At 42.7% G+C, this 12,646-nt stretch overlaps 1 protein-coding gene across 1 annotated transcript in view; it reads left to right on the top strand.

Moving 5' to 3' along the window:
• HTRA1 (HtrA serine peptidase 1) overlaps window positions 1–9,245 on the top strand; it is a 33,377-nt gene extending 24,132 nt beyond the window's left edge. The window contains exons 8-10 of the mRNA XM_044298608.1: window positions 4,378–4,435; window positions 5,975–6,070; window positions 8,789–9,245. Coding sequence (XP_044154543.1) covers window positions 4,378–4,435; window positions 5,975–6,070; window positions 8,789–8,957 — 323 coding nt within the window. The 3' untranslated portion in view covers window positions 8,958–9,245. The remainder of the gene's footprint in view (window positions 1–4,377; window positions 4,436–5,974; window positions 6,071–8,788) is intronic.
• The last annotated feature ends 3,401 nt before the right edge of the window (window positions 9,246–12,646 follow it).

Genomic DNA, 12,646 nt, shown 5'->3' with positions numbered 1-12,646 from the left:
ACTTCGGTGCCAAACAAACAGATCCTACCTTGCATTGAGGGGGGGGTTGAGGGGTTCCATAGCCAAGCTATAAATAGGGCCCTCACGAGTGCTACTGAAGTTCAAAAAGCATTTGTAAGGTTACGGTTCACACACTTTTGGAAGGAAAATGGGGTCCTTTTATTTGCATCATAGCAGTCATAATGATCTGTATGTCTCTATATGATCACATCATGAGGGTTACACACTCATTTGACTGTTTCTGACTCTCCAATTCATCTTTATAGGGAAGGTTAGAGCATGGTCACCCAGTGGGTATTTGGAGCCACTCATTCCTGGCAACAGTATATGACCCAAAGTATGTGGACAACAGATCAACACACCTATATGAGCTTGTTGGACATCCCATTCCAAAAACCTATGTAGGCTACTATAACAGCCTCTACTTTTCTGGGAGATTTTGGAGTGTATCTGTGAAAATTTGCGACCATTCATCCACAAGAGCCTTTGTGAGGTCAGACACTGATGTTAGACAAGTAGGTCTGGCTCGCAGTCAACGTTCTACATGCTGATCTTGTGTGCAGTTGCTCGACTACGTAAACCCAATTCATTAAGCTTGTAATGGACAGCAATCCGGAGCTCTGTGGAGAGCATTCCCACTCTGTGACATTGAGTGGTCTTCACCTTTGTGTCTGAGCTTTTGTTACTCCTAGATACTCTAGCAAAATGTTTTTTCAAAAACTGACTTGTGGCAAAGTTGGCACCCTATGACAGCGCCATGTTTTAAGAGAGACGCTCTAAGATGCCATAGAACATCTGTCCTTACTACATACTAGCCGCTGCCTGCTCCTACTGGCTGTGACCACGGTCCATGTCTTGCCACTGAAACACTAGTGTCAGCCATTAACTTGTAATTTTAGCACCTTTAAATAAAGCCAAGAAACACTTGGCTTTATTTATTGACAGAGTACTTCTACCACTGAGCACCAACTAGTTTTCCCGGGGTGCCGACCAATTTCTTCTCTAGCGCCATGTTTTAAGTCATATTAATGACTAGTGACCCATACTTATACCAATGTTTGAGTATACAGATTGCAGGGCTGTGTGCTTGCATTTCTTGGCTTTCGGTGTGGCTGAAGGAGCCAAAGTTAATATGGGATGTGCATCTACGTTTGGCCATATACTGTAGATTACTACCATAAATAGATATATGAAAAAATATCAGTACTTGAGTGATTTATTTTTCATGTACGGTATGACTGCAGTGGATCAAAGAATGCAATTCTATCTAGCAAACTGGCTAACTTTGTATTGGGGTGGTTTTCATTGAGGGCATTAGTAAACCTACTTAACTCCATCCACTCATTATTACAAACCAAACAATGCAAAAACAGTGTAATGATGCGTTCAGTTCTGCTACATCTGTTGGGATATTGTAAATTGGCCGCCATTGATCAGGCACATTCATAAAACTGGAGCTGGGTGTGCACTATGGATTCATCTCAGGTTGCATTGACTTCTCCGCAGGGTCTCCGTTGACGTTCATGTACACTGACACTGAGCTATAGATCTGTCCAGACACTGATTTTTATAGAATATCTTTTACACAAGGACAAATGGAAAAGACATTCATGCTGACCGATTCTCTTAGGAAGGCTAGAAGCTAATTATACAGTACTTACTACTAGAGTTGCACCGGGTATTGATACCCAATTGATACTTTTAGAACCGGATCGATTTGATACTGGGATTTGCATTTGCTTAGTGCAGTTTCTAGGTAAAATTTCTCTCAGGGCGAGTGTCAAACCCCCCCCCCCCCCTTCAAAACTGCTCGATGAAATACATTGTAAAAAATGTGTAACCACATTGCACGGACGGTCACAGTGACGCACCCAGTGACCCACAGACTCAGGCTCGCACTCACAGTGACGCACCCAGTGACCCACAGACTCAGGCTCGCACTCACAGTGACGCACCCAGTGACCCACAGACTCAGGCTTTCACTCACAGTAGGCTTCTTTATCAGCACTGCTCCGGGCGGGCGGTAACAGGCAGGCAGTGTGGGCGGCGGTGCTCACCTCACTCACTGTACGTCACGCGGCGCATGACGTACAGTGAGTGAGCGCCGCCGCCCGCACTGCCTGCCTGTGGGGGGACATTATTTTTAATAAGGATCACTATGGACATTATTAAGAATGGAGGCTGCTGTGGGTGTCATTATAACTATAATGTCTGATAGGCCTAGTCCTGAGTTATATTACCCTGCCCTGTATAATAATGTACCCTGATACCCCTTAGTTATATTACCCCAGCGGGGTAATATAACTAAGGGGTATCAGAGATGGGTACATTATTATACAGGGCATGGGCAGAGTAATATAACTCAGCTCAGGACTAGGCCTATCAGACATTATAGTTATAATGAGTAATGACACCCACAGCAGCCTCCATTCTAAATAATGTCCATAGTGATCCTTATTAAACTTAATGTCCCCCTCAGTGACAGTGGCCCCCATTTTCATGTCTCCCACAGTGGCCCCCACCCCCCATTGTAATTAATGCCCCCCCCCCCCCACGACCATCACTCGCCTCACAGCAGGCTTCTTTTCAGCATCAGTACTGCTCAGGGGCTCAGGGAGGACGGTAACAGGCAGGCAGTGCTGCGCTCACTCACTCACTGTACGTCACGCGCCTGCGCCGCCTAGTGGGAGGAGCAGGCGCGTGACGTCAGTAAGTGCCGTCCGCACGTACGTACTGGCACTGTCTGAAGAGGACTCGGCACTCGGGCGCAGGGCAGGCGAGATCTCAGAGGGAGGGAGCCAAGGCGCACGGCAGAGAAACAACAAGAGGGCGCGCTGCCGGCGCCCCCCTTCTGACAGCGCCCCGGGCGGCCGCCCGCTCCTAGAAACGGCCCTGGATTCGCTATTTACCGATATAACTGTTAGAGAACATGGCACGCACTGCTCTCACGTGCCATGTTCTCCTCAGCAGCACAGTGGAGAAGCAGTCTCTCTCTCGCTCCCCCCTGTGCTTCTGCTGCCACCAATGAGAAGAGAGGGGAGGAGGAGGGGAGAGGCTGTGGCCTCTGCGCCGCAACTGAGGGGTTAATGGACGGGGATTGCAGCACCTTGTCATAGAGGCCGGGTGCCGGGTATGTGATACTGCCGGCACCTGCATCCTACATTTGTATTAACAGGTTAATTATAATCATTGGTGGCGCAGTGCGCCCCCCCAGTATTATTATCATTGGTGGAAGTGGCAACAGGGTCCCCTCCCCTCCTTATTGGTGGCAGTGGCAGCTTCCGATCAGAGCCCCAGCAGTGAAGTTGCGGAGTTCCGATCAGTTACCATGGCAGCCAGGACTCTACTGAAGCTCTGGCTGCCATGGTAATCTCCCTGCTGCTGTGTGTACTATGCACAGCGCAGCAGGGAGAGTGTAATATCCTATTCACACTAATAGAGCTCTAGTAGGGTGAATAGGACAAGGGATGAAAAGATCCAAAATTCTAGCCCCTAAGTAAAAAAAAAAAAAAGGTTATAAAACAAGAAAATATTAAGTTTAAATCGCTCCCTTTCCCAATTTTACATATAAAATATATAAACAATAAAAAATAAACATATTACATATCGATCCAAAGTCCAAACAATCAAAATATAAAAAAATATCTCATATGCGGTGAACGCCGTAACAAAAAAAAAAAAAGAAAACCGTGCAATTCACCATTTTTTTGTCACCTTGTCCCCTCAAAAAAAAAGGATCGGACTGTTCTATTATGGGCCGGACGTTCCATAAAATGCAGAATGCACACAGCTTTTTTTGGTGTTTTATTTTTTTGCGTGGTATTGAATGGTATCGAGTATCGCAATACTTTTTTGTGGTATCAAAATCAAATCAACATTTTTGTATCGTGACAACCCAACAGGATTCCAGTATGAATAGTACAACTCTATGAAAATGTGAATATTTGTGAATTAAGACATCAAGTTATATAATGCATCTAAGATGCTGGAGAATGCCCACTGAGACCAATAACTAGAAGGAAGGGGCATTTTGCACTCTATTGCTTTACCCTCATTATCTTCTCTCACATTCATTTGACTTGCACCACAGACTATGGGTCGTCTTCAGTTTTAAAGCGGATCTGAAGTGCCATGGAGTTTTGCAGAGTGTCACAGCCCCTTTGTTATAGCCATTGGTTGGTATCCTAATGCCCAGTCAGAATTTCAGATGTGTCTGGAAGCTGGCAGAAGATTTCTATACAAGCTATACTTGAGGATGATCCTTCATGCAATGATGTAACTTACTTGCCCATAAGAAGACATTTACCATTGTAACTGGTACTCAGTTTTTTATGTGTTTCTAGTAATTAATAATTTTGACTTGTATATTTTTTATAGGCCAGGGAATTAAGAAGAAAAGGTACTTGGGAATAAGGATGCTGTCACTCAGTCCAAGGTAAGAACCTTGCTTTATTTCCTACATGATTTAAACTCTATGTACAACTTTGGGGGCAATTTAGCTTTATTGCATTGTACTCAGTTTGGTCTTTATTAAAAAATGTGAGCCCTTTTCTCTGTGTCAGACATTGTCAGGAGGGAAGTGTTCCCTCCCAGCAATTGCCTTCACACTTGCAGAGAAGGCCGCTGCTATTACATGCAGTGCTCGTCCCCATGCTCTATAATGGTTTGCTGGCAGCACATCGTCATCAGACACCACGATCTGCCACCTGCAAATGATAATTTTTTAACATGCCAAAACATTTGGATTTGGATTGACCAATGATCAAGTGTATGCTTGTTCATCGGGCAATCAGAGGCATTATTACACTGCCAGATGATTGCTAACAAGCGTTCATGCAAATTATGTACTTGAAAGTACTAGACAAACAAAGTGTAGCTGTCATATTTTTTTTATTTGCTAGTTTGTTAGAGCTAGGCATGTATACCTGAGTTAGTCGCTAAAAGATCTGTAATTACCTTATAACAACAGCTTTCATTAATGTTCCCTGTCCCTTTCCACTGGTCCCTTAAAAGACTGTTGCTAGGGCTTGTCTGTCTTCCATTTAGTGTAAACAGAAGACAGAGGGGCGGTCTTCCACACTGCATGCCTGCATTAGGCTTCAGAGTGAGGAGGCGTGTCTCTCAGTAATCCAATCTGATTGGCTGGCAGGAAGCTGCTGGCTAAAGCAAGTGTGTATGTCAAGTGAGGGAAGACAGTTTTGGCTTCAGAGAACTGGCAGAGGAGTCATACTCATATTGTAGGGTTCAAAACAGCCGTAAATAAGGGAAAAGCTCAAGGAAAACAGTGGTATGTGAAGAAACTAAACATTGCTTTATGCATAATGCTCCACCAGCAGTAACATATGCTAAAACAGTTTTTTGTTTTTTTATGAAAACATGACAGTTACACTTTAACAGAAAAGCTGATTATTTTTTAATGAAGACCAAATGAAAAATTATTTTTAGCCAAAAATAAGTAAAATGCAATCATAATAAAAATTGCCCCTGAAAGTGTACATAGTCTTTAAAGGGAACCTGTCACCTGGATTTTGTGTATAGAGCTGAGGACATGGGTTGCTAGATGGCCGCTAGCACATCCGCAATACCCAGTCCCCATAGCTCTGTGTGCTTTTATTGTGTAATAAAAACGATTTGATACATATGCAAATTAACCTGAGCTGAGTCCTGTCCCTGACTCATCTCACATACAGGACTCATCTCAGGTTAATTTGCATATGTATTAAATCTGTTTTTTTTTTACACAATAAAAGCACACAGAGCTTTGGGGACTGGATATTGAGGATGTGCTAGCGGCCATCTAGCAACCTATGTCCTCAGCTTTATGCACAAAATCGAGGTGACAGGTTCCCTTTAAAGGCCTTAACATTTCGGATTATATTATCAGATTCTTCTATGCAATCTATATGTAAAAAAAAATCCTTTACTATGTCACCTATTTATCTAGTACCAATACATTTGTTTTATATCATTGCAGCAAAGTGAAAGAACTGAGGGAACAATTAAAGGATTTCCCTGATGTGACCTCTGGAGCTTTTATAGTAGAAGTGCTTCCAGATACACCAGCAGAAGAGTAAGTGACGCTAAAACGGATTCTAATGTCTATACCTACTGCACCTCAGATTTTTTTCCACCATTGTTTCTGTTACAGCCAAACCCATTTTACAGTACTGTGTCTTATCTTAAAGGGGGTTTCTTTTTATGGCCTATCCTCAGGCACCCCGCTAATCAGCTGTTCAAAGAGGCTGTGAGTGCATAAGCCTCTTCCCTGGCCATGTGACGTTCATCAGACGTATGGCCTTGGCGCTGCCCAGTCCCATTCTTTTGGCAAAGAAAAAAACTATGAGAGAGATTTACTGTGCTAAAGGCTCCAGAATTCACCCACAGAAATTGGTGTATATTCTAGGCACCTTTTCACCTCACTAGACCATTTTGAAAAGTGTCTAAAAAAGGGGGAGTCTTGAAATTGCATCAAAATGATGGCCGTAAAATATTGGTCTAAAGTGAGCCAACCAAGAAGTGTCATAAGTAAGGATGAGCGAATTAACTATGGATGAAACATCCGAAGTTGATTTACATAAAACTTTGTTCTAATACTGTACGGAGCAGGAGCTCTGTACAGTATTAGAATGTATTAGCTCCGATGAGCCAAAGTTATTGCTTCGCGAAGTCTCGAGAGACTTCTGGTAATAACTTCATAAATTGCCGTAATTTGTACTGCAAAAAAACATCTCCCGAACTCGGGTTCAGTTCCAAGTGGTACCTTGGAACCGAACCCGAGTTTGGGAAATGTTTTTTTACAGTACAAATTATATTATGAAGTTATTATGACCCGAAGTCTCACGAGACTTCACGAAGCGATAACTTCTGCTCATCGGAGCCAATACATTCTAATACTGTACAGAGCTCCTGCTCCGTACAGTATTGGAACAAAGTTTTATGCGAATCGACTTCAGATGTTTCATCCGAAGTCGATTTGCTCATCCCTAGTCATAAGGAAAAATATCAATCAGGATGCAGAAAATCTGATCAGACATTGTGAGCTACTATGATAAATTTGGTTAGTCTTCTGCCCACCTGGTCTAGTGTTTTAGTTTTTTTCAATTTAAAAGGTTTCTCCAGGATTAGGATATTTAAAGCTTATTCTCAGGTCATTGAGGATCCTACTCTCAGCACCCCATTGATCGGTTATTTGAAGGGGCCATGGTGCTCATGGTCACACTGTTGCATCTTTAGTGTTTTCATGAGTCCTTCTACCTGTATGTTGTCTACTAAGCTAAGCAGTGGTGCTGGTTATTGCAGCTTCGTCCCGTTCAAGTGGCGAGAGTTGAACCCAATCTGAAATTGATGGCCTATACTCAGGATAAGCCATCAATACCCTGATCCTGGAAAGCCCCTTTAAGACAATAATAATAAATCTACCCCATTCCAATAGATGGTGTCACCATAAACATTAATGAAGACCTGGATTAGAACAATATGCGTCTGTTTTTCTCATTCAATCAGATTTTTCTTTAAAAGCATGCAAAGATCTAATCCCTGCCTTAAAGGGTTTATTCTTGGGTCTGTGTACGCTGTTGTCACCTTCTGTCCACGTCAGTTATGTATCCAAACACGGGAAGACAACTACATTGACTGCTGCATGCACAAAACCTGACATCACTTCCAGTTCTCTGGATAGAGAAGAGGACACAAGGATAGTTCCTGGAATTCAGGACTATCCTCTTGAAAATAGAAGACTTGAAACTATGAATTCAGATGTTTTCTCTAAGAAAGTAGTCTAGTAATACTATGTGCAAAATAGTGACTGCCTGTGAAGTCATCACTAACACCAGAGTCATCCTGAGGATGGCTGCATTCAATTGTATCTTCTTCTTTTGCCACCAATGCCCCATGGTGCACCAGGTATTTTCCGACTCTACTGACAATTATATTTTTATGCTCCGTTAAAGGAGCAGAATGGATATAGGAGAAGTGAACATAACTGACCCAGATGGAACTGAACAGACTCCATTGACTACAATGGAGTCTGTTCAGTTTCCATTCAGTTTCCATTCAGAATCCTGCTTTTTTTACCGGAAAAAAGTACTGCATGCTGGACTTTTTTGTTTTGTTTTCTGATGGAATCTGCAACTGCTCTGACGCTGATGCGAACTTGACCTTAGGCCTTCTGCAAATGACTATTTATTTTGCTGTCTGCAAATTGTGGATCTGCAAAATACAGATACCGTCCTTTTGGCATCTGCTTTTTTTTTCCGGACCCATTGACTTTAATGGGCCCGGGTTCTGCATTTTCCTACAAAGTATAAGACATGTTCTATCCTTTCGTAGAACAGACATACAAATGCTGAAAGCACACGGGTCATCTATATGTCCGTTCTTCAAAAAGATTAAATATGTCTTCAAAATGTAGACCACAGAACCATTAAAGTCAGCGGACGGCACACGGACTGCATCCATATTTTGCGGATCCACGATTTTGTTATGTGCATGAGGCATATTGTAGACATGTAGTCTTATACAGGTGATCTCCTGTGGAGCAACATCTTTTGTTCTCTCGCTCTTTCCTTTTCTGATGCTGTATAAAGACACAGAAGTATTATAGGAGGGGACGACACATGGTCCAGTGTCACCACGGCAGTCATTGCATGTCAACACGTTTACTCTTTAATACCGCCATTATACATGAATGCATCCTTCATGCTACACTCAGCTACATTGAACTCGAGCGTGGCAGACGGTCGGAGCATCCATGAAGCCATTTCATCATGGCCTTTTTTTTTTATTTCAGGGCTGGTCTGAAGGAAAGTGACGTCATAATCAGCATCGGCAGTCAGACTGTGACTTCCAGCAGTGATGTCAGTGAAGCCATTAAGCAGGAAGGACCGCTACGTTTGGTCGTACGCCGCGGGAATGAGGATATTGCCATCACAGTGACACCAAAAGAAATCGATTTATAATGGAAGGAATGAGCTGGTTTCATAGATCTTCCATGCTACAGATCCAAACAATGACTCTGCACTTGTGAGGACACTGTGTATAAGCACTGAAAGTTAGTGACCCCTCCTCATCCAAGAAGACCCCTTTAGCTTTTTTATTACAGAACCCTCTGTCTGTGCATCTGCACAATCCCACCACTGGTATGCACCCTTCTCAGATTAACATGCTGGTTTATGTGTCTTAACTGGAGGAGAAGTAGGAGTGGTACAGTAATAAAGACCCAAGTGGTCCGACAATTATATTTTAAATGTGGATTCTGATGACTTTTATTGTTTTGTGTTTTCTGTCTGAATTCATTTAGCTCTGCCAGTTGTTTGTATTGTCAGGAATCTGGAAAATGAATGCATTTTTATAGCTAACGTTTCATGGCACATGTTGAGTCCCAATTTTGCCAGGCAGCACTTGGTAAGTGTGATAGGAAGACTTTTTGGGTAAAATACTTCACTGAAGGTGGGAAAGCATGGAAGAACAGAAAAAAGTAATAATTGGTCCTTGGTAATATATCTCAGCTCTTAGAATAAAGCATTGCTTTTGATTCTGGTGACTGATCCATAGCACTTAGTAAGACTACTTTCACATTGCGTTCGGAGCGTATCCGTCTGGTGTCTGCACAGACGGATCCGCTCCTATAATGCAAACAATGGGATCCGTTCAGAACGGATCCGTCTGCATTATCTTTTAGAAAAAATTCTAAGTCTGAAAGTTAGTCAGACGGATCCGTCCAGACTTTACATTGAAAGTCAATGGGGGACGGATCCATTTGAAATTGCACCATATTGTGTCAACTTCAAACGGATCCGTCCCCATTGACTTACATTGTAAGTCTGGACGGATCCGTTTGGCTCCGCGCGGCCAAGCGGACACCCGAACGCTGCAAGCTGCGTTCGGGTGTCCGCCTGCTGAGCGGAACGGAGGTCAAACGGTGCCAGACTGAGGCATTCTGAGCGGATCCGCATCCACTCAGAATGCATTGGGGCCGTACAGATCCGTTCGGGCCCGCTTGTGAGAGCCTTCAAACGGAACTCACAAGCGGAACCCCGAACGCAAGTGTGAAAGTAGCCTAATAGGTAACCATGTAGATGTGATGCAAGAGGGAATTCCTTGATTAGAAAGCTCCCAATATGACCCTAGTGTTTCGGTTTGTCCCGGACCTTGGTCGCAGCCAAGGATGAAAGCAGAAAGTATGTGTATAATGTGTATAGTGTGCTCTCCCCGCTCTATACATGTGCTTTCTGCTTTTATCTTTGGCCATAACCAAGGTCTGGGACAGACCGAAACACTAGGGTCAGCCTACACTATGGTCATATTGGGAGCTTTCTAATCAAGCAATTCCCTCTTGCATCACATCCACTTGAGTGACATGGTTACCTATTACTAAGTGCTATGGACTTACAGGATCAATGTTATTTGCCACAAAGCCGAATTTCCTAGTGCCTCGTGGTAGCGAATTGATTTAACCTGAAATGTTCGCAACGGGCCAGCCGCCACCATCTTGCTTGAAGATCCCGTGTGCGGTGACGTATGACATCACCATGCCAGCCGCTCCCCGTCTTAGCACCTACTGCTTACAAAGAAATGCGATTCGTGACGAAGTAATTCGTCACAAAGCGGATTTTTTTTGCAAAATTCGGTGATGCAGCCGAATAGAATTGTCCAATACTTTGCTCATCTCTACTGATTTCCATTATACAAAAGGCAGAATGATTACTACACCACATGTGGGAAATGGGAGATTATTAGGTAAGTGACACAGATATATTGAAGGAAATGAGGCTTAGTAAGGGGATCGGACACCAATACTGACATGTCTGTTTTAGTAATTACTGTACTTTTCCCATGTATTAACAATGCTGGAGCATCTATTCCTATAACTCTATGTTGTACCATGATAGCAGACTGCAGTAAAGGTCCAACTGGGTGTTACCAGTTGGGGGTTACCAATTGTCTGACACTATCCAATCAGCACTGCCAGTAGCAGACTGTGCAGGGACACCCCCCCAACTGGTAACATCTAGTTGGATCTTTATAACAGATTCCTTGCACTTCATTCATAAACGTCTAGCAGGAACAATGAAAGAATGACACAGAATAGTCATAAGAATAGATGTTCCAGAATTATTATTACATGGGAAATTTAAGTAATTCCTAAAACAGACATGTCAGAAGAGGTGTTGGCTCCTCTTTGTCATATGGAATTTGCCCCTACATAACTAACCCGCATTAGATAGGAAATGCATTAGCTTTTGCATTACAGGGGTTATTCAAAATGTTATCAGAGTAGCCGGTCTGCAGTGGTGATCATACTTACCTGGTTCCCACCTCTGGGTTCCGCATCTATTGCTCACTGGCCGGCGCTTCATCTCCCTAGTGGGCTGATTTCAACATCCTGTTGACAAGGGAGCTTCAGCGATGACCCCTGTGTCGGGACAAGTAGTCCCATAACATATTGGGAGTAGGTCACTGTGGCAGGCGCAGCACTATGAACTGTTTTTGCGCTGTGGCATTAGAAGAATTTTGATATCTCTAACTTTTTAATCCAACCAGACTGTTTGTTACTCTGTAATTCTTCTAGCTCCGTTCTATGGAAACAGTAGGTTTAAAGCGCACACCAAATGCTTGAAATAACTTCTTTATTAACTTCAACTTTTCTTCATATAACACTGCCACCTCCGCAGATAGTCCATGTACATAACACGTGTTGAATACAGTATCACAAAATGGCAGTATGCATAAGATGGTGGTTCAACTGTTCAATCTTGTCATTCAACATAAAATGGATATATTTCTCTCTTCAGTATCTGTACTCTCACTTTAAGTTATTTAAGCACTTTATGATCTCTCTGAGAGGTATATCTGAGGTTCAACTAATAGTTCTACTTGCTCTACTTGGTTTGCAGTTTGCTCTATACAATTGCTTGAGCAGTTTGCAGATTGCTTTTATGCAATTTGGTTGCAATTTGCTTTCTATGGCTCAGTATAATCTGGCATGAGCAGTTCGTAATTTGCAATTTGGTGGAACTGTAAGTAAACACATAACTAGTTCAGTATACAGTTCTAATCCCTACATTAACAACAGGAACTTATATAACTGTTCTAAATACCTATTTTGGCCTCTTGTTCCCATAAGACTGATCTCTGATTGGAACTGTGTTTAGCTCCTCTCTTGGTGAATAATGATTCCAGCTAGGGGATTTCCCACACGGGCTGTTTGTGAGGCTTGCTGTGATTGGTCAAGACTTCTGCTCAGTAACAACAGTTTAACTCTATGCTTTCTGTTGTGTCTGCTGTGTCATTGAGCTTACCTTACATTCATATAATGAATCTTAAAGGCATATTATCTTTTCTGCTTCTGTGAACACAATATATAACTGTTACATGACATCCAAAACATGAAGTCACAGTAAATAACTCTGCTTTTGTCTTTAACATAGAAACTCTATTAAAGTTATTGGCAGGTCTAGCTGTGTATACATAAATAAGCCATAGTAGCAACCTAGGACGGGTCTTAGCTGGCCACCTACAGTCACCGTTGTTGCCCGCCATTAGCTGCAGCAGTTATGTGCAAAGGCATATTTGTAGTAGTTCCATCATATGAATAAAAGGTATAGAAATCTCAAGAACTTAGAAGATTACCTCAGGGTAGATATTG

This window comes from Bufo gargarizans, chromosome 6, assembly GCF_014858855.1.
Source record: "Bufo gargarizans isolate SCDJY-AF-19 chromosome 6, ASM1485885v1, whole genome shotgun sequence".
Taxonomy (NCBI): Eukaryota; Metazoa; Chordata; class Amphibia; order Anura; family Bufonidae; genus Bufo; species Bufo gargarizans.
Note: the sequence above shows the minus strand (reverse complement) of the source record. Positions and strands in the feature narration are given on the sequence as shown.